Here is a 23296-nt window from a genome sequence, read left to right on the forward strand (position 1 = left end):
ATTGGAGGGGGCAAGCTTCCGCGTGCGTCACAGAAGGGGGCGTTCGGTATAGGCCAATCGGAGGCAGGTGCGGGCTGGTCTTTTCGTAACCCAGCTCTTTACCCTATAAGAGGCAGCCGTGCAGCAACTTGTCAGTTAGTCGCGCTGTGATTGGCCAGTAGTCGCTCCAACGAACTGCAGCGGCCAATGAGGTATCTAGGTTTCTATATCTATGCGTATGCGGGGTGAAATCTTTGTTGGCCACTTAAAAACCCCATATGGGTTGAGCGTGGAATGCCTCAGGGCTCTGTGCTAGTTACCAGTGGTGGAAAAAGTACTATTTGTTTTACTTAAGTAAAAATATCAATACTGCAATGTAGAAATACTCTGTTACAGGTAAAAGTCCGGAATTCGAAGATTGCTTGAGTAAAAGTACAAAAGTATTCAAAATGTACTTAAAGTACCAAAAGTAGAAAGTACTCATTATGCAGAATGTCCCGTTTCACAAGTTTTCAAATGTATAAAATGTATAAAAATCTTTTGAAAATAGCAGATCTACAAGCTCACAATGCGTCGCATCACGACGCATTGTGAGCTTGTAGATCGGCTATTTTCAAATGGCCGAAATGTATACAGCCTAGGGCTGAAGTGGGTAATGTATGCTTTGTAATAATAATCAAAATCTACAAAGTAACTAGTTCTCAAGTTTTCAAATAAATGTAGTGGAGTAAAAGTACACTATTTGGATCCGAGATGTCGTGGAGTAGAAGTCAAAGTATTGAAATTTGGAAATACTCAAGTAAAGTACAAATACCTCAAATTGTACTTAAGTACAGCACTCAAGTAAATGTACTTAGTTACTTTCCACCACTGCTAGTTACTTTTCTGTTTCCTGCTATTGTGGGCAAAGCTTTCTCTGAAAGTAGCCAATTGACAAGCTCACGATAGCAGCTCGTCGGCCTGCTATTTTCAGCGAAAGCTTTCCCCACAATACGGACGCCGGGGGTTTAAGTGGTTAATGTTAATTTACAGGACTACTTTGCCCATTTTCAACCTTATCTTTGTATTCCTCGCTAATTCTCATTATAAGATGGCACCGTTTCTGTGTACTCACTCTGCGTCTTAAAGGAGGGCTGTGGGCAGTTCAGAAACCTGCCTACTTACTACCAGTGACATCATCGGTAGGCAGGATTGGTCATTTCAAACAAGATTTCAAACTATGTTGTATTGATGCAAGAACAATGGCTTCTCTTTCAGCATGTTAACTTCCCTGGATGAGAAAGGCTGTATCTTCTATTTGCTTGGAATCTCCGATCGATGATGTCATTGGTAGGCAGGTTTCTGAACAGTCCACAGCCCACCAATGAGATGAGCAGACCGAAATTTGGCCACCTTATAATGAGCATTTTGTGCGGACCAATTATATGAAGATAATCTTGGAAATAGGTGAAGTGCTGCCTTAACTAGGAGAGTGTACAAATGCAACCACATGGACCCGTAACTCTCTGAGTTTAAGCACGATGACGCTTTTGGTAGAGGTTTGGCTTGTGTAGTTACCTTGCCGTGATCTAACTCCACATATTGGCGAGATTTCTTCAACAGTTGATTTGGTGATTAAAAATGTATAATTCAAAATATTATCACCATTCACCATTGACTTACAATGCACGGTGAACCAGCTCTCAAAGCCACTCTTTTGGCACATAAACGAACGCAAACAAAGCGTAAACCCCTCCCTCCGGAAATCTCATTTGTATTTGAGATTTCCGGAGGGAAGGGGGTTTACCAGGCTAGATTTTGACAATATTAACACAAAACCATTTTTCTTTTAAATAAAGATGTCAGCTTCACGTTGATTTTACTATTAGGAAGAAGATTTAGACTGTGGATATGGAATCAGATCTTCAAGTAGTAAAATAAAAATGAAATAAGTCACTCTGTCTGGTTTTGTAATGTTACATATTGGCAGAATCAACTTTGTTTGTATTCATTGATGTGCTAAAAAAGTGACCTGTTTCTCAAAGCCACGAGTATAACTTGTTTTCTAATCAGTGGAGCAACTATTGAATATATCTCACCAATATTTGGAGTTGCATCATGGCAAGGTAACTACACAAGCCAAACCTCTACTAAAGTGTGATTTTGCTTTGAATTAACATTGAAGGTTTGACAGAGTACCATGATACATGGTGAAGAGTTATTTTCGAAACACACTCCCTGTGTTTTTTTGGGGGGGGGAAAGACCATACACCTGCAAGTCAATCATTCCATATCACTAAAATGTAGAGGGTGTGTTTGGGTGAGTGTGTTGTTTGGTACTGTAGTACTTTACATACTGTTTTTGTCAACAACAACATAAAAAAAGTGCCATAATTAGTTTTTCCAAATGTCACAGCATTAATCATGTTATCATCATTCCTTCAAACGGTAGACATACTGTACGTCTTTTCTGGAATTCTTCCAGTGTAGCTCTTTGGGTTTACTGTACGTTCTGTGGTGGGAAATTAAAGCTGCAATCCACAACTTTTATTAGTCATTTTGAGCAATCTGTGTGGTAGAGTATGTTAATACAATCAGTGGTGGAAAAAGTACCCAAATGTTTTACTTAAGTAAAAGTATCAATCCTGCAATGTAGAATTACTCGGTTACAAGTAAAAGTCTGTCTGTACAATATTTTCCTCTGAGATGTAGTGGAGTAGACATAAAAGTATAGACAATTGGAAATACTCCAGTAAAGTAAAAGTACCTCAAAATTGTACTTAAGTACAGTACTTGAGTAAATGTACTTAGTTACTTTACACCACTGAATACAATATAACTAACACAAAACTTGTGAGTGGTTGTATTTGGTCTCGCTCTTCTATTGAGACATTTAGATCTGGTATAGGACCACTACTGGTTAACTACTGGTTGGTATTGCATGAAGGTCAAAAAAGCCTAGATTAGCTTGCGTGGCTCGATTTCCGGGGTATAGGGCAATAAAAGTTACGGATTGCAGCTTTCAAATGAAACAATGTCGGCCTGAAACTGACAGTAGCTCCAACTCTGCTGAGTTTGGCCAAAGCCATTTTGAAATACACTTGACCAAGAAAGCCACAGTGTTTACTACGTGACTTTTTCCTTTTTCTCTTTTTCCTTGAGCATTCACTCTTGCCTGTCTGGTTTTTCAAGCAGGGAGTTGCACTTTTCAGACATTTTTTTTTTTTTTTAAATAGATGACCTTGTCTTGCCAGACAAGACATTATTATTAATCAAATAGCAGAGAATATTTCAAAGGATGTCATTATCAGACCGTGGTGGTCTGGCACTCTTGGCGCCCTCCTGCAGCGGAGAAGGGGAAGTGGTGTTGGACGAGCGGAGGACTATGTGGAACTGCAGGCCAAAGTCACTGACTAGAATGTGGAACATGAGAATGCATTGTTGTGCTCTTTAGATAAACTCTTTAATCCGAGACCGGGAGCGCATCTGTGTGTCATTTTTAGATTTCTTTGGCTATTCAAAAATAGCAGATCTACGAGCTTGTAGATCTGCTATTTTTGAAAAATATTTTTTTTAGGATTTAGAGGACATTTGTAGAATGTTCCAGGGCCCCCCCCCCTCCCCCCCCCGGGCAAAGATTTGAGTAACAAATGTTCGCTTGAAAATATATATATTCAAAGATGTGCACACATTTTCACGATAAAAAAAAAAAAATGCAGATCTACAAGCTCATAGTGTGACACTCGGTGCCGCGCTATGAGCTTGTAGATCTGCTATTTTTCAACAGCCCAAAGAAATCTTTAAATGACACAGATGCGTTCCCGGTCTAAATGGGTTTAAGGGGGGAAAAAACACTTTGAAATGCTCATGGCAGAAGCTGTGTGCATGTTTGGTCTACGTTGTTCCGGCACAATGAGAACAATACAGCTCACACAAATCAGTCAACCTATCAACCAACCAAAACCAGTCAATCAGTCAGTCAATCAATAGGCTCTATGCACAGCGGCATTGGGCCGCCTCCTTACTTCCTTCACAGGTGTTACCAATGACACTAATGAAGGCTTTGTTCCATTTCTTGTAGCACAGTGGTTCTCAAACGTGTAAATGTCAAGGACACCTCTGAGAGTGTAACTCTGAGAGTGTACACATGGAACCAAATGGACCCTTGCAGGAACCATGGGGGTCCCTGGACCACACTTTGAGACCCACTGGTGTTTCCAGTGAGCCAACATCAGCCCCCTGACTCTGTTTGACCAGAATGGAACAGAGCCTTAATTAGTATTATTGGTAACACCTGTGAAGGAAGTAAGAAGAGGCCCAATTTCTTTCCAATATGGCTGCTGTGCATAGAGCCTATTAATTAATCAATCAGTCAGTCAGCCAAGTCAATTAATGCAGTGGTTCTCAACATGGGGTCCGGGGACCTCCAGGGGTCCCCAGCAAAAATGTGGAACGGGTTGAACAATTGTTCTTTGGCTGTTTGTCGGAATGCGATGCCAAATATTCTCTTATGGGGGTCCCTGGAGCAAAATCTTTTCAGATGGGTGGACACGGCCAAATACATATCAGTTTGGGAGTCCTTGACATGAGAATGTTTAGGAACCACTGAATTAATGGAACAATGTACCGGACACTATAATTGCATCATGATTACAATGCAGACAATTGAGAATGCCTTGCTCTGATGTATGTTATCAAACAGGCTGAATAATTTTCTATGTACAGCTTATGTATCTACGACCACTTGAGCTATGCTAGTGGCCGAATAGTCAGGAACACTTATTATTTTCAACAATAATAAATCTTTATTGCACAAAATGCGTTTGTATTTCTTCTTTGTTTCTTGTGGAATAGTATAGCTCAGTCGGTATAGAGCCTTGGACGACAAGGTCATGGGTTCGATCCCTGGTGTGGCAAGTCGTGCGGTGAGCTGACAGGTGTTGCGCTCCACCTCAGCAATCCATGTCCCAGGGGTCTATACATTGTGAAATAAAGATAGACTCCCGCGCTCTGACTGGTACCGACAACAAGCCTCTCAGACCAAATTACTTACTTCATACGTTTGCAACTGACGGCCCGGGGGCCACATGCGGCCCCCGCCTTCACTTAATGCGGCCCGCAGGTTTGAATACAGAGGAGATTTAAAAAAAATAATTTATTAGCGCACATGAATTGCTTGGAACAGACATCATCTTGAATCATTTATACCACATGTCATATAGTATTTCTGAATATTTTCACCGTATAGACCAATTATTTGTTTACCAAAATTGAGACTGGACGCACAGGTTATTGTTTCATGCAATCAATTCCCAACATATTGTTTCGGGGTGCGCTGGCTTCAATTCATTCAACCTCCTTGTGTTGGCTAGTGAGGCGCGTCCTAGCGAGACATGACAGCATGGGTTTCATTTGGTGCCGGCCTGCACGCGCATATTGGTTCTTATCATCAGAGTGTCAGAAAAAAAGATTTGGATGACATATAAGACTATTTAGTTTACATGCAAGAGAAAAGTGTGGCGCCCCGTTGTGAGCTTGTCGATCGGCTATTTTCAGTTGAAAGCTTTCCCGACAATAACAGAAAACAGAAAAGACACTGTAAAGAGCCCTGAGAGCTCTATATGGTCAACCATATAGGATTTAAGTGTTTAACCACCACTGTATGTCACTGTTTTGGGCATATCTAGGTGGGGTTGGCGAAAGGGCCTTTCTGTGTGGAGTTTGCATGTTCTCCCCGTGTCTCCTAGGGTAGGTACCCTCACAAAAACATGCAGTAATCCTGGTCATACTGCCTCCCCCTTGATAGCCAGGGCGCCTGATGGAGGGGAAAGGAACTGGTTGGAATAACGTGTTCCTTCCACGCGCTACGTCCGACCGGGGAAACTCCCCCCTGTCAGGTGATAAGAAGGTCAGTTGGCTCTCATGCATTGAAGGAGGCATGAGCTCGGCTCTGCATGGGCTCCCTAGGCTGGCAGGGGGAGTGTAGCGCCCAGGATCAATTTCCACTGGGTGAAAAAGTGTTGCAAAATCGTGGGATTAAAAAAATATATAATAATCTTCAACATGTGACGCGATGTTGTGAGCTTGTAGATCTGCTGTTTTCATTATTTGACCTACACAGCAAAGTTTATAGGGCTCCAGTGGTTCAACAGTCAGTTAGTGCATATTATTTATTTGTCAGGTACTGTATGTACATATAACTAAAATCCATACAGTGAATATAAACTAAATATAATAAATGTGTGAATAAGTGAATTGAAAATATCAATAATAATAAAAATAATAATAAAAATAATAATAATATAAAATAATAATTTAAAATAATAATAATAATAATAATAATAATAATAATAATAATAATAATAATAATAATAATAATAATAATAATAATAATAATCAAACAGATGCCTTATACCCAGGGGACATGCTCGGTTCCAGGCTGTGTGTGCAAACAGCTTGCATGTGAGGATCGTTAGTCAACAGTATTCTAGATCTATCATCTGCAGGAGATGATTTATGCTGTTTGTTTCTTTGGCCACTGTTCTGCTGCTTCTATTAGTGCCAACACTTACTGCTGATTCCATGGGCCCACAGATATCAAAGCAACATTTGTCACATTCTGGGCTCCATTAGAGGCCATTAGAGGATGCTGTTTGTAGAGCATGTAAATCTTTCAAAAATGAAAAGGGAATATGATGTTGGATTCCGGGCAGTTTTCACTTAAGTAAAAGTATCAATACCACAATGTAGAAATATGCTACATGTATAAGTCTAGAATTCTAAATTTTCTTGAGTAAAAGTACAAAAGTATTGGTTTCAAAATGTACTTAAAGTACCAAAAGTAGAAAGTACGTACTCATTATGCAGAATGTCCCATTTCAAGTTTTCAAATGTATAAAATGTATACAAATATTTTGAAAATACTTTCAAATGGCCAAAATGTATATAGGGCTGAAGTGGTGAATGTATGTTTTGTAATAATCAAATCAAAATCTACAAAGTAACTAGTAACTAAAGTTTTCAAATAATTGTAGTGGAGTGTAAGTATAATATTTGACTCTGAGATGTAGTGGATTAGAAGTAAAAGTACTGAAAATTGGAAATACTCAAGTAAAGTACAAATACTTACACAAAAAAAACTACAAAATTGTACTTAAAGGTAGGGTAAGTGATATTTTTGGGTTAAAACAAAAAGTATTTTGTTAAAAGGTTAAGGTATATTCTGATAGTAATCATTGCTATAGAGTGTTTGTTCAGTAACAGGAGTCTTCCCGTCTCTCCAGCTCTTTAATAAACAGAAAATACATTTTCCGGTAGGTGTCAAAATCTCAGCCAATCAGGAGAAAGTACCCATTTTTAAGCTTCATTTTTTATAGTGTTCCAGTTCCAATTTTGCCTGCTCATTTCTTAGTGTCATCACTTCCAATTTAACTTGTTTAATCTATATCCTGATTGAGTTCTCTATCCTGATTGGATCAAATTGGAAATGAAACTGAAACTGAAACGAAAATGCATTTTCTGTTTTATAAAGAGCTGGAGAGACAAGAAGACTCCTTTTACTGAACAAACACTCTATAGCAATGAGTACTGATAGAGTCATTTCATTTGATCTCTTATCTTAATTATCATAATGTGTCTAGGGTCCTTAACCTGGTTAACAATGTCCTATTAATAATGCCATCTGGGCCTGTACTTTGTCATGGTAAAAGTACTCTGTACTCTCAGTCTCTCTGTCTGCCAACCAAGGTCAAATCCAAGCAGGCCTTTTCTGTGGCAATCTTGTTTTGGGAACACGGTATCTGGGTGTTCTCTTCTCTTCTACAGCTGTCTCCCTTAGTGTCACCAAATCATCACTGACCAGTGACAGGTCAGAGATGTCAAACGTGTTTGACCCAGACATGGGGACGCTGTTGTCCAGAGATAAACTGTCACACAATCATAATCTACCATCATCTACCATCATCAGACTGACGACGGAACCTCATCGCTCTCCACCAATGGCAGGATTACACCTCCGACGGCTGGACGATTGATGTCACATCCTATGATGTCATATGTTTATGTTACTGGACAATGTTAAAAGCTCGTGCTTGCTCTGTTACACGGCGGAGAGACGGACGGCCGATGTTGCGGACACCTGTGATATACTGTAACCTTCTAATGTCTCTCTGATCTGAATACTAAACATGTTTCCTTACACCCTTCGCTGCCTGTCTGAGTCTGGTCTTTCCTTATTGTCTCCGTGCTACAAGTATCTGTACTTTGTGTGGGTCATAAGGTGAAATTCAATTCCAACAAGTACTATCAGAATATAGAGCTATTTAACACTTATTTTAACCAAAGAAAATCACTTACCCTACCTTTAAGTACGGTACTTGAGTAAATGTAGGCCTACATATTACTTTACAGTACACCACTGAATAAAAGGGAATATAATGTTGATATTCCTGGCAGTTTTCAGGGGGAATCGTTTTTCATGGAAATTAGACTTCTGATGTAAATCACAGTCAGACAGCTGGTAGGTCTCAGCCTTGATGCCAACATTAAATATAAGAAGAACGTGTTATTATTATTGTCTCTAAAATAAAGCCATTGTTAATTTGTGACTTGTCTAATGTTACTTCATGTTGACAGACAGCACGGGCATTGCTGTTAAGAGCACAACAGCTACATCTGCTGTCATGTTTTGGAATAAAGATTTATTCTAATCTACTGGTTTAATAAAATAAAATAAAATAAAATAAAATAAAATAAAATAAAATAAAATAAAATAAAATAAAATAAAATAAAATAAAATAAAATAAAATAAAATAAAATAAAATGCACAAAATTGAATTGAATTAAATTGAATTAGTAAGTCAAGTCATCTTTATCTATAGCACATTTAAAAACAACAGAAGTTGACCCATAGTGCTTTCCAATAAAGTATGGCCTGCAACATCATGATAGCAGTTAGCCCTAGAATGTCTGTGATCTTACATACATTTCAAGTATTCCAAATACACAGTCATAGATCTCTCTCGGTCCCCCACTGTGTAGTGCCCATCTGCGCGGCCATAAAAGTGCTCTAAACTCCGTCTGTACTCACCCAATAATTAATTCCTAAGACGTGGAGTCATATTTTGTCCTCTAGTTTCATATCCATGTGAAAGTTCTGCCAGAAAACGTGTGTTTAATCAAATATCTCCACTTATTCACGAGCTGCACACGGACGAGTTCTGTGCGACGCGAGGGGCCAGGAATGATTGCAGCACTGAATATACGTAACTTCCTTAAGGACGCACAAATGTTTGGGACACACAATTGGCAGGTGATGATTCATTACCCCGCACCAATCACAAGCACCTGTCAATTGTGTGTCCCAAACATTTGTGCGTCCTTAAGGAAGTTACGTATATTCAGTGCTGCAATCATTCCTGGCCCCTCGCGTCGCACAGAACTCGTCCGTGTGCAGCTCGTGAATAAGTGGAGATATTTGATTAAACACACGTTTTCTGGCAGAACTTTCACATGGATATGAAACTAGAGGACAAAATATGACTCCACGTCTTAGGAATTAATTATTGGGTGAGTACAGACGGAGTTTAGAGCACTTTTATGGCCGCGCAGATGGGCACTACACAGTGGGGGACCGAGAGAGATCTATGACTGTGTATTTGGAATACTTGAAATGTATGTAAGATCACAGACATTCTAGGGCTAGATAGCAGTTAACAAAAAAATCTATAGAAAAATAATATAAGATACAGGGGTCCTTTATTAAAAAGTGTGACTAATCTAATGTAGCTATATTGCTACAATGACTTTAAGTATAGAAAAACGTGGCAAAAAAGTGGCATATTATAATTATTTTTTCTATTGTTATTATTATTATAATTATCATTAACATTAACATTAACATTAACATTAACATTATTATTATTATTATTATTATTATTATTATTATTATTATTATTATTATTATTACACTTATTATTATTATTATTATTATTACTACTACTACACGCGGAACGCTTGAACGTGTCTCTCAGTTCCTACCCGGACGTACATGACAGCAGCACAGTGCACAGACATGGCGCCCTTCAGTGGACAGTAGTGTGTGTTGTGTAGTTTAGAGGTTGTTTATGTGACATAATAATCCATAATGACGTGCAGGACCATGTGTCAAGTTCTCCAGAGGCGTAAGTAGCATTTAGTTGAATAAAAACCCTTTATTTTATAACATAATAATAACATGGAGCAGTGGTTAGCAGCTAACAGCTAGCTCCTCTTCTGACAGACAGAGAGAGGGTTGTCCTGCAACCTGTGTGTGTGTGTGTGTGTGTGTGTGTGTGTGTGTGTGTGTGTGTGTGTGTGTGTGTGTGTGTGTGTGTGTGTGTGTGTGTGCGCGCGTGCGTTTATAAGTGTCCATTCTGTCCAACACTGTGTCATATATGATACGTAACGTGAATGCCTCTTCGTTTAGTTTTTTCCCCATTATGTCATAGAGTAACTAAGTACATGTACTCAAGTACTGTATTTAAGTACTACTAGAGTATTTCCAATTTTCAGTACTTTTACTTCTACTCCACTACATATCTGAGGCAAATATTGTACTTTTACTCCACTACAATTATTTGAAAACGTTATACTAGTTACTTTGTAGATTTTGATTATCATTTCAAAACATACATTAACCACTTCAGCCCTTTATACATTTAGGCCATTTGAAATAGCAGATCTACAAGCTCACAATGTGTCGTGATGCGACGCATTGTGAGCTTGTAGATTTGTGTACATTTTATACATTTGAAAACGTAAAATGGGACATTCTGCATAATAAGTACTTTATACTTTTGGTACTTTTTCCACCACTGTTTGAATGTCGCTTGTTGAAAACAAGAGATTGGATTAAGACTATCATAGATGTTTTTTATCGAGTCTATGCAAATGTCAATATCGATCAAATACATCTTCATCCAAGGCTAGTTCTTCCTGAGCTATCGATCCAAGACGATCATCTGTCATATGACAGTCATGTATCAGGTCTATAGTTCTTCCTGTGACTCTGTCTATTATACATTTTATTTTAAACCAGCCCGTTTGATTACACATAATCACCTGCACGGAATTTATCGACAGAAAGTAGTTCATAACATGTCTACGGTGGATTTTGAGCAGGGATTTTCAGATGCTTCTCATAAACGCTTAACTCTCTAGTCTCTACATAGCATCTTCAGACTGTCACAAACCACACACATGATCCAGCCAGATGTTTGAACAATACAAAAAATGAGCCATTCAATCCGGGAACGCATCTGCATTTTAGATTTCTTTGGCTATTATATATCTATTGTATATCTATATTATAGATATACAAGCTCATAGCTATGAGCTTGTAGATCTGCTATTTTTTGAAACATTGTGTAATGTGTGCAAATCTTCAAATATATAAAAAAAAATAAAGCGAGCATTTGTAAAATATTGGTTGTTCCAGGGACCCCCAGAAGCAAAGATTTGAGTTACAAATGTTCGCTGTAAAAAATATATATATTCAAAGATTTGCACACATTTTCACGATTTTTTTATTATTTTTTAATAGTCAAAGAAATCTAAAATAGCAAGAGATGCGTTCCCGGTCTTAATGGGTTAAGACGTTTTAAATGATTATGGTCTGGCTGTGTTTTTGCCTTTATGTTCATGTCTTTGCAAGCACTCACAGTGCAGCGACCCTAGACAGCTTTAATGAATGATGCTTGTACTTCATTATACATTTTAATATAAATAAATTGTGAGATATCTGCATTCATATGCACTATTCACACGGGACTACGATTACGTGTATAACGCCCGGGAATCAAACTCGGGTGTCCTGCGTGGAAAACCAACATCTTAACCGCTAGCCTAAATTCCCCCTTGGCCCGGGGGAGATATTAGGTTTTCGGTCATCAGGCAGAGGCTCCGAGCCACTACTGCCTACACGTGGAAACTTCATGTAATCTGGAAATGACCCCCTGACATCTGTGTTTTGTTTGGCACATTCGCACGGGATAAGTAAAGTCTACATTACTTGAGTCTCATATTGATTTTACTGTATAAGGTTAGGGTTGTGTTGCAACTGCAAGATGAGCCAAATGTTGACCCAAACTGCTGTCCAACTCTCATTTATGATATGCAGCGCTGCCTCCATAACTCTCAACCAGAGAATACATTTGTACAATGTCTGGTATAAATGTACTAGACAGTGTGTGCCTACTGCCAACGAAAAAATAGTTCTATAGTTTCATAATGAAAAACCGTACTTTAGATGAATGGTTACTATACTGGTTTATGTACTAGTATTTCATTACTCATCCTCCTCTCTCTCCAGGCCTGGCGTCCAGTGCCGCCGCCCTGCGGCCCTCCACAGCAGATGCGCGCGGCCATCGCGACGCCGTCTTCTCCAGAGAGCAGGCCAGGCAGCGGGCCCTGTATCCCCGCACCGAGAAGATCGAGGTGTCCCTGCAAGGCGCCGGGCTCCAGGGCACCCTGATGCTCATGAACAAAGGACTGTCCACTCCGCTCAGCTGTGCCAGACGTGAGTACAGACATTCTTCAATTAAAGGAGAGAGCCAGACCAAAATACATGTGGATTGTATCTGCCTATAATCAAGTCACCAACATACCTGATGCAGTTGACTTTTTTCATAGAAGCCCCTGTTCTCCATTCTGCAGGCCCCTCCCACTATTAGTGGGTGAACAATCCAACGCTTGGTGAATTCTGGAAAAAAAAGGGAAAAAATGTGGAACGCCCTACCAACAGTCGTAAAGGAGTGTGAATCCCTACTCTCCTTCAAAACCGCTCTAAAAGAGCACTTACAGGTGGCTGCAATTCGAAACTGGCCCCTGTCAAAGTCTAGCCCCCCCCCTCCCCCTCCAACTTTTTACTGTACATATTTTTATTTCTGTTTTCAAACTGTTTATATGCTGTTTTGCATAGTAGTGTATTTTTGTCTGTCATTAATGTTTCGATGAATTGAGTACAAAGGACCCCAATGGAAACAAGCCATAGGCTTTAAAATCCTCTTAGCAGACCATGCACTGTACTTTCCTAATAAAGTATTCAATCAATCAAAAACACACATTCTTAACATATTAAATGTTAGATTGTGTGTTTTTGATTGAAGAAAAACAAACCTAACTAAGAAAGGAAACATGAGAACGAGTGACCAAGATATGTCTGCATGGAAGCCATATCTTGGTCAGTCGCTAGCATCAGTAGAGAGGGGAGTTGGCAAGGGTCAGTCTCTGCTGTGTGTGTGAACATATCCCCTGTGTTTCCCTCAGACCTGACAGAGTACCATGTGACCAACTCGGCTCTGGCACTAGTGGACGGAGAGCCCTGGCCTCTTCACCAGCCCCTCACCCGCTCCTGCACCCTGTCCCTGCTCACCTTCAAGGATACTGACCCAACGCTGGTCAACCAGGTACTGAACAAGGTTTAGTTTGTATTTGTATTTCGATTTGACTTTATATTTTACATTTCAGTTCAGTGCTTAGATTAATATGGGGTAGTCAGTAGGGGGATTCAACAAGCTCAGACAATTAGTGATGAAGCAGATCTACAAGCTCACACTTGTAAGCTTGTAGATCGGCTCGTTTTTGACCAATTCTGACAACAGGAGATTAGATTTTATTTTATTTGTAAGTACTATTAATACAACTAATTAAACATATAAAGTTTCTTTAATTTATTTATTTTGCTGCACAGCAGTTAAGTGGAGAGCCAAATTGAGCTTTCCTTTAAGTGCCACAACTTCTGCAGCTGCACCCATCATGTTTAGAATTTGTATCAAAGCCCTAATGATAATAAAAATGAGCCTTTAAAAAAAAACATGTGTTTATTAAACACATAACACTTGTTTAATCCGTAGGCTACAGCAGCCTAACTAACGAGGCTGACGTTTGACAAACTGGAATAATGTCAGACTGAGCTCTCCGTCCCGATGCCAAATAATAGTAACACAACACGTTCAACAATATGTAGCTACATGGCCTCATATAAACTTTTATAACATCTTACAGAGCGTTTGGTAACCTCAGCGAGATGCTCGCCCTAAAACACGGTTGCCCCGGATCAAATCCATCGGCCGCCAGGTACTCCTACATGTAACCTCGGTAAAGAAAAATGGGGCCGAGTGTACTGTCTTTTGGGGCGATCGTTCCGGTTAACTCAGCCTACGTTCGTTCTCTCTCTCGTGGCGCTGTCATTATTATTATTGAAATTCTTTATTAGGAATAGCCCCTTGAGATGTAGCATCTCGTTTTAGAGGAGATCCTAGGTACATGATACACTGTATAGACATTTTCAAAAAAAAACTAAAAACAAAAAAAAACACAGAGGGGACAACAAAAAGCAATTACAACAACCAATTCAACAAACAATTCAGATATGACAAAACAAGTAAACAACAAGACAGATGACAGGATACAGAACAGGACAGACAGACAGGACAAACACATAAAACAACAGAACATGTAAAGCATAAACATGGATCATTAAGTCAACACAGACAGATCAATATCGTGATGTCAGTATATTTAGAGTGATTAATAGAGGTTATATGACAATGTTATAGTTATTAATTAGTTATAGACATGTACATACACTCTCAAAATAAGAAGACAGCGTATTTTTGAACAGATAATACGATTAAATGGAACGAATATTTGCCGGTAGGTTATTCCAATCTGAAGGAGCTTTAAACATAAAGGCTTTCTTGGCTGTTGCTTTTGAAAAAGTGGGAACAGTAAAGTAGAGTTGGCTGGAATGCCTCAAGTGATAATTGGTGGAAAATTTGTCCATGTATTGTTTTAGATATTTGAAATGAATACATTGGAAGATAAATTGTAACCAGTGGCGCTGTCATTGTTTGGCGACAGGGCACGTGTATTCTGAAAATGTCATCAGCGAAAGCCTTTCCCCTCGACAACGCTGATAGTAGGCTTAATATCTCAGGCTCTCAGATGTCAATTCAGTGATCTATTCTGCCCGCTGGTCATCAACAATGGTGGTGAAGTCTGCCATTCTGTTTTGCTTGAGTGAAGGGGCTTTTGGGACCGGGTGTCTCGCTTTAATGTGATTTGACATCACTGATGTTGACGACGAGTGATATGCATACTTTGTGTTGCACAATTTGCATGGCACTGTTTTATCCCACACCTCACTCTTACATGAGCCCCATAGAGTTGAGCCCGCTTGGAAATGGCAGCATGAAAGCACGCACAAGCAGGACTAGCCAACGCGCACACGACCATGCTGACCGGACAAACACAGACAGTTCTTTTCTTTTTTTTTCTCGATTTTTCGATTTCTATTTTTTGAGTCGAGATGAGCATGAGTCGAAAATCGAGTCGAAAATCAATTGTGGCTTCTTTCACACTTTTTCGATTTAGATCAGTTCACTATTTGAACAACAAACGTGCTCTGAAATGAAGTCCTGGTAGCTTGGTCCAGAACGTCGATGTGAATACAGTCGTGCCTCTTGTCATCAAAGAATCGATTTAGAGACTAAAATAATTATACAGCTTACTTAATTATTATGCTTAATTATGCTGAATCAATTCTCTCCCCCCACTCCTAGTAGATTGTCTTGACTTGTGTCAGTGTTGACTTTCCATCCAATATCTGTCTGTCTGTCTGACTTTTGAAACAAAGGGCAGCAATATTTAAATGTTTCGCATTCACTTATAAGCATTGGTGTAAAGTAACTAATTACATTTACTCAAGTTCTGTACTTAAGTACAATTTTGAGGTACTTTTACCTTACTGGAGTATTTCCAATTATCTATGCTTTTACTTCTACTCAACTACATCTCAGAGGCAAATATTGTACTTTTACTCCACTACAATTATTTGATAACTTTAGTTACTAGTTACTTTGCAGATATAAATTATTACGTTATAAAACATACATTAACCACCTCAGCCCTATTTTATACATAGGCTATTTGAAAAGCCGATCTACAAGCCCACAACGCGTTGCATCGCGACGCGTTGTGAGCTTGTAGATCGGCTATTTTCAAACATTTTAGTACTTTTACTTTTGGTACTTTAAGTACATTTTTATGCCAATACTTTTGTACTTTTACTCAAGTAAACTTTGAATGCCGGATTTTTAATTCTAACAGAGTACTTCTACATTGCAGTATTGATACTTTTACTTAAGTAAAACATTTTTCCACCACTGCTTATAAGGTATAAAACCTTTTTTTTGTGCACAAATAGCAGTTATTCAAATGTTTTCTCTCTCTCTCTCTCTCTCTCTGTGTCTGTGTCTCTCTCTCAGGCATATTGGCGGTCGTGTGCGGCCCTGTTGGGTCAGGTTCTTGAGACGGCCTTCAAAGATGACTTTGCGGTGGAGCTGGTGTCCACGCCAGAGGTTCCTGGTAAGGTTCAGAATGTGGTGCCGGGTTCCGTACTGACTGTGTGTTTCAATGAGTCGGCGTTGTGTGAAATGTTCCGTCCTGTCCGTCTGTGTCTCCGCAGTGACCTCTGGAGCCTTCTGCTGCGATGTGGTGATGGACCCACAGCTGGACTCATGGAGCCCCTCTGAGGTGTGTGTGTGTGTGTGTGTAAGAGAGAGAGAACATGACATTATCTTGAGTGCATGTTTTGTATTGTCAATGTTTATGTTCACTGGTGAAGTTTGTCTCCAGGAGAATAAATTATTCACTATGTTAGAAAGAGAGTGGCTGCCTGACTGAATATCAGGACTTTCGGTTACCATTGGCTGCCAGGCTGCATAATTGCTGATACTGATGTCTTTTAAAAAAAAGGTCAACTAATGGTTGATATATCGGATCCCATAGCTTGCGGGGATCGCGACTGCAGCTCATTCAGCGAAAATGCTAATAAACCGCTTAAATTGGGGGAAAGTGAAAAATCGTCTTCCTTACTCCTTTCACATGCCAGTAGTCAATGCCCATGTGCAATTTCAGATCAATTAGTCAACCCACTGAGGAGAAAAATTGATAAGGACAGAGTTTTCCTGGCAAGCCTGTTTTACATACATAAAACATTTCGAAATCAGATCTACAATCTCACAACTTATCGCGATGCGGCTCATAATTTGAAATCTGTCGTGCTCTTAACTATTATAAATTGTCGCTGTCAGGCCAACACCTTGTATCTCTATATTTCAACTTTTTATATTTTCTCATAAATGAATGCCCTGCTTCACACTACAGTGTCACACAAAAGTAGAAAAAAAATGCTGATCTACAAGATTGTAGATTGGCTATTTTCAAAGTGTGGGTATGGGGGGTTTAAGTGTGTCAGTGGGTTTTCAAAATATTGAACCAATGACAAGTATTATCGCGCTCGAGTGGCGCAGTGGTAAAGTCACTGCCCACCACCACAGAGGTTGTGGGTTTGAATCCACTGTGGTGCAACCGGTTTTGTCGGGCGTCTATGCGAACACAATTCCGTGTTCGGTGGAGGGAAGCCGGGCGGGGAGGGTGATATTGGTCGTTGCATGTACTCCTACGGGCTGGGGCGGCACCTGTCAGCAGTGTTGGGCGGGAGGAGTAGAACAAAGTCTCTACGTCCTGCCGGTGGGGGCTCCTCACTGGCAGGTGAGTCAGTAGGATACAATAGCAGTGGCAACACAGAAATGTGTGTCGAGAGGAATCAATTAGCTTAACGACTAAATTGGGGAGAAAAAGGGGAACAACATAATTGGCTACTCACATTTTTTTTAAAAGTATTATCAAGAACTTGTGACTAAATAATATCGGATCCATTGGAAAACAATTTATTTTTAGTCTAGAATTTAGAGTCTAGAACGATATTTGATGGGTGTGCTTGTCCACAGGACACCCTGCGCGCTCTGACCCGAGGTGCCCACCAGCTGATCCACCAGAACCTGGCCTGGGAGCCTCTGGAAGTGACGCCCCCTGTGGCCCTGGAGGTCTTCTCTCACAGCAGGTATATTGATAGAGAAATGATATGTGTACAACATTGAGACGCGAGAACATTCATTGAGAACAGATCCCCAAACCTGTTGTTTTGAGGAGCGCTGGTTGCGGTTCATTCAACGTCCTGTGTGTGTAGGCTGGTGAGGCTCTCCCCTAGCGAGACGCTAGGAGAGTGAAGCCCCATTCAGACATTGTCGCGCCACGGTGTCGCATGCGAAAATATCGCCGCATCGCGGATGCGAAGTGTTGTAGGTCTGCTATTCTCTGTCGTTCTCTGCGCGCATAAATTAGGCTTGAATGCTCCCTAGGTGAGCACTGAGCAGTGCCGGGGTCGTGGAGTGTACGTGGCACGTATCACAGCGACTGGAGGCAGAGTTTTAAGGATTACTCGTTTGAGAATCGCTATTGTTTACACTTCACAGAAATGAAGGAAGTGTTTAATTCAAGAGGGAGGGTTCACGGTAAACATCCTAAGCCTTCTTCCTCCGCAATGGGAGGAAAACTGCAGCTGAAAGTTTGATGGAATGCATTTTTACACATATGAGTGCAGTGAAACCACTTTTCCTGTGTCTTATGAGCGGTCGGGTTCTTTTGAAGCCAGCACACTGGCTGCTATCAGTGTAGCGACTTCTGAAGGGATCTGTAATAAACAAACAATGCAGGGGTGGTTAAATAGAAGAAAAGTTGAGTATATGCATATTTTATTATTGCATTTACTTGTATGCTTGTTCATTCTATAATTGAAGTTAAATGTTCTTTTCATATATTGAGGTTAATATTTATACTTAATAAAAAAAAACATGTCTTTCAAAAAGTTATTTGTGCCTATTTTTGTAACATTTTTCTATATAAACTTTAACACACAGTACACACGCCAGGTCATTTGACTGTGCTGTAACATAACATGTACAACACAGATTGGTATTCATGAACGTGGCCTGTGTTTGTGTACAGCAGCTGCTTGGACTTGAGACACTGAGACAATGAGACAACAGACAATGAGTGTGTCTGTGGCCTTCATCAGTGTGTTCTCCTCTTCCTCAGGTGTCAACAGGTAGAGGTGGAGAAGATGGCAGCACAGAACCCTAAAGGCACAGTGTCATTGTACAGGTGAGCACACACACACAACCAAAAGACCAACGGCTCGACTGGTTATCTAAACCTGAGCCAAGACCCACTGCAATGGTGTCCAAGCAGAACTTAAACCGAGATGTTCAACCCAAGTTGTTCACAGGGTGGCGTGGTACTAGAGGGTGAAAGAGAATCAGTGGAAAGGGCTCTGTAGTCGCCGGAGTACGCACGCAGCAGAGCAGCCATTCCCAAACTCGAGGATATTGGGGCCCATATAACTGGCAAAAAAATAAGATTTGAATGATACTAATAACATTAATATTACAACATTTAAGTTCATGGGTGTACTTTATTGTCACATCTTGTGCACTGATACATAAGAGTAAAACGAGGGAAAGAGGGAAAAACAAGAGTAAAGAAAGAGTCAGTAGTTTTATACTAATGGGATAATAAAAATAGATCAGCGTATGTACAATGTACATATAAACTTGTCATATTATATACACCATCATCATTTATCAGTAGCTACCACTGTACCTTATATAGGTTAAACAACTTCACGGTACTTTCTAAATGTATATATGTATATACAGACTAAAAAATTAAACCGCTGTTCATACACTATATTATTCTAATACTTTCATTTGTCATCATTACTCCCATGCAAACGTGCAATGAAGTTATTCCATCCAGAGATAAATGATCAAAGTAATTGTTTATGGATTTTATAAAAGAAAAGAACGAAAATAACAAGAAACAAAACAAAAAACCCTCAGATAATGTATTTTCATTGTTTCCCCTCTGCATTTTCTGAGGCTTTTTCAGCTGCAATGAAAAGAGACCTCTTCTAGCAGCAGGGGGTGCTGTTGTTTTATCAAACTACACCATGGTTATGTTGAAGCAAGCATTCTGAGCAGAGCACTGCTGCATTGAGTCAAGAGACTACACTGCAGTGAACACTTTAGTTTCATTTGGTTACATTTGGTCCTCTATAAGAGTGGTTCTCAAACTGTTTCACGTCAAAGACCCCCAAAATGATATGTATTTGGCCGTGGACCCCCATCTCAAAATATGTTGTTCCAGGGACCCCCCAGAAGCAAAGATTTGAGGTTTACACAAATTTTCACGATTTTTTACAAATGGCAGATCTACAAGCTCGTAGCACGGCATTCGGTGCCGCACTCGGTTTGAATGCATTAGGCGATGCATCTTTACCCAATCAAATGTAGTGGCCGGGATTTACATCCGTGCGCTCACTTCCCACCGGAAACAAACCCAAACTCATTTAACAATAGCGTCCTCGGAGCCGACAAAACCACGGAAAGATATTCACATTTTAACTTGTTCTTTTATCATAGAAACAAGTGGGCTTATAACCAAAACGATCCATGTTCTTTGGGAGTAATGGTGTTAGTGTTCCGTGGAGAAATATTGTTAGTGGGAATGAAAACATAGGCGCACCACCGGAAGTGGAGGGCTGAAGGCATGTCCAAACCCCGGTTTCCAGTCAGCATTGGTCTAGTTAATCACCCGCCCCCCCCCCAGAGTCAAATGCAAAAGTGAAAAACGCCGGGGGCGCTGTTTTTCCTTTTTATTTGACGATGGGTTCCCAGATTGATGTAGACTTAACATGGCAGAAGTTATGTTAACTCTTTAACTGCCAGTGTAATAGTGTCACGCCACTGGCAGCGAAAAACTAGCGATTTTACCAACCTTTGAAAAATCATGGAATATTTTCTGTGATCGCTGTCCTCACAGCGATCGCCTCATTACGGTACATGCACGGAGGAAAGAAATAATCCGATCGCGGTAATCCTATGCATAATTGTGGCCAGTTGAATGTGGCTTGTTTTTTGCCACATTCGTCAGTTCCGGATCTGTCGTCATCTGGCGGTGAAAGCATCATTCATAGGGTAGCGAACAGCGCCATCTGGTGGAAAACCACTGAAAACACAAAACTCGTCAGACTCGTCAGTGGCAGGCTGCGCCTTAGCAGAATCTGACAAGTTCCCTCGTCAGTGGCAGGCAAAGAGTTAAGTCATGATTATATTAATGTGAATTGTGATACATATGAAAGATCTAGGTTATGCGATCATCTGGCTGTAGATCCGAGCTTGTAGATCTGCTATTTTCAAATAGCCCATGTGTAATAGGTTTAAAGTGGTTATACTGATTTTGATGTTATATGAACTCATTTTGCTGGGGACCCCCTGGAAACCCCTCGAGGACGCTTAAGGGTCCCCGGACTCTACTTTGAAAACCACGGCCTTATTCTACTGTACTTTATGAAAAATGTAAAAAAAAAAAAAAAAAACACAAATTGTTGCACCTCAGTAATGACATTGACATCAGCCCAAGTAGGATAACTGGGTGTGTGGGTTTCCTATGTGTATGTCCCCAATTTGTTCAAGTAGGTCATTTGGTATCTGGATTGAGTACTGGTGGTCCCACAAGGATCCACCCCTACACCCCTTCCCTTAGATCAGTTTTTTGTTTTGTTTTATTTGTGTGGCAAAAGTTACAGCTCTATATTCAGTCCTCATTGCTTCAGTAACAGGGGTCTCCCTGTCTCGCCAGCTCTTTAACACATTCAGTCCGGTAACGCATCTGTGTCATTTTATATTTTTAGCTATAGCCTATAACCATTATTTTATACTTTGGCTATTAAAAAATAGCACATCTACAAGCTCATAGCTGAGCTTGTAGATCTGCAATTTTTTTGTTATAGTGAAAATGTGTGCAAATCTTTTTCAATCTTTTTTTAACTCATTGACTGCCAGAGTTAAAACCTCGTTCATAGCAGCCCTTGCCAGCAATTTTCGTGTTTTTTTGTTTCGTTATTTTGTTATTTAATTCACATATAGAAAGTCTAGCTTGACACTTGAATCGTTTTGATCGTTCCACCACTAGAGAGCAGCACATACCAAGCTTGATCGGCTCGCTGACACACTCGCCCCCTCCCAGACCCACTCACACAGTGAAACACATGAACCGGAAGTGAAATGTCTCAGATTCTGTTATCGGCGAAAATTACTTTGTGATACACAACGGGGATGACTGTTCGTCACCCAGACCATAGATTATAGGAGGGGAGGTCTCCGATCGTTTTTCATAGCGTGTGAAAAACCGTTTGTTTCCCTATTATGGTCGAAAATGACTGGGGGGAAAAATGTAAAACCGAAAACGGAACCCAAGTCATGGAACCGGATGCAGTGGTGGTTGAAGTAAGTGGAACCTGAAACTTAGCCTGATTCATAACAGAATAGCGTGATCAGAGCATAAAGATCAATAAAGACCATAGATCGCATTAACGCGATCCTGGCGGCCAAGCGCGCTATTTATTAGATCGCGTTAATGCGATAATGGCGGCCAATGAGTTAAACTACATTTTTAAGTCAAATCTTTGCTTCTGGGGGTTCCTGTAACACAATTTTTTCATGTCAAGGAAAGGACCCCCAAAATTATATGTATTTGGCCGCGGACCCCCATCTCAAAATATGTTGTTCCAGGGACCTCTTTGTTGAGCGTCTATACGAGCACAATTTGCCAGTGTTCAGGGGAGGGAAGTCGGGCAGGGAGGGTGATAATTGTCACTGCATGTATTCCTACGGCCTGGGGGCGGCACCTGTCAGCATGTTGGGCGGGAGGAGTAGGACGAAGGCTCTACGTCCTCCCGGTGGGGGCTCCTCACTGGTGAGTCGGTAGAATACAACAGCAGTGACAACACACAAATGTGTGTGGGGAGGAATCAATTGGTATAACGAATAAATTGGGGAGAAAAATCAGTAAAAGGCACAAAAAATTAAACGCAAACAAACAAACAAACACACAATTCAAATTGTGAAAATAGCCAATATACAAGCTCACAACGCTGCGCATTGTGACACATTCTGAGCGTGTAGATCGGTAGATCGTATTTTCAATACTTTAGTGCGACATTCTTGTATGATGAAGTAGGGCATTAAATTACGAATAAACTTAAAAAGTAGAAATTTGGAGACGCAAGTTTTCTGCCCGACAGCGAAGATGTATGAGATGAGGGCTGTGGGGTTAGATCATGTCCTGAAGATACAGGGTTGTCATGCCCTTGATTGCCTTGTAGGTCGCCACCAGTGTTTTGTACCGGGTGCAGGCAGCAAGCCGAACAGTGAAGGGAACGCAGAAAGCGGCAGTAGTGATGGCCATGGTTAACCGTTTTAACCGGTAACCATTAAGAAATCTGGTTAATTCTAACAGTTAACACATTTCTGCAAGGTATTAATTAATTCATTATGTAGCTTCTGCCAGGGTTTTTTGCCTTATATTGACGATCTGTGCAGAGCCACGGGAG

The 23296-nt window shown here is 40.3% G+C and overlaps 1 protein-coding gene across 1 annotated transcript in view; it reads left to right on the forward strand.

Moving 5' to 3' along the window:
• Nucleotides 1-10012: 10012 nt before the first annotated feature.
• The window catches only part of mrpl39 (mitochondrial ribosomal protein L39), a 34774-nt gene continuing 21490 nt past the window's right edge, over nucleotides 10013-23296 (forward strand). The window contains exons 1-7 of the mRNA XM_080422222.1: nucleotides 10013-10139; nucleotides 12308-12514; nucleotides 13264-13403; nucleotides 16266-16365; nucleotides 16466-16533; nucleotides 17793-17905; nucleotides 18940-19005. Of these exons, the coding sequence (XP_080278348.1) occupies nucleotides 10103-10139; nucleotides 12308-12514; nucleotides 13264-13403; nucleotides 16266-16365; nucleotides 16466-16533; nucleotides 17793-17905; nucleotides 18940-19005 (731 nt within the window). The 5' untranslated portion in view covers nucleotides 10013-10102. The remainder of the gene's footprint in view (nucleotides 10140-12307; nucleotides 12515-13263; nucleotides 13404-16265; nucleotides 16366-16465; nucleotides 16534-17792; nucleotides 17906-18939; nucleotides 19006-23296) is intronic.

Source organism: Gymnoscopelus braueri (genome assembly GCF_963280865.1).
Source record: "Gymnoscopelus braueri genome assembly, chromosome: 24".
Taxonomy (NCBI): Eukaryota; Metazoa; Chordata; class Actinopteri; order Myctophiformes; family Myctophidae; genus Gymnoscopelus; species Gymnoscopelus braueri.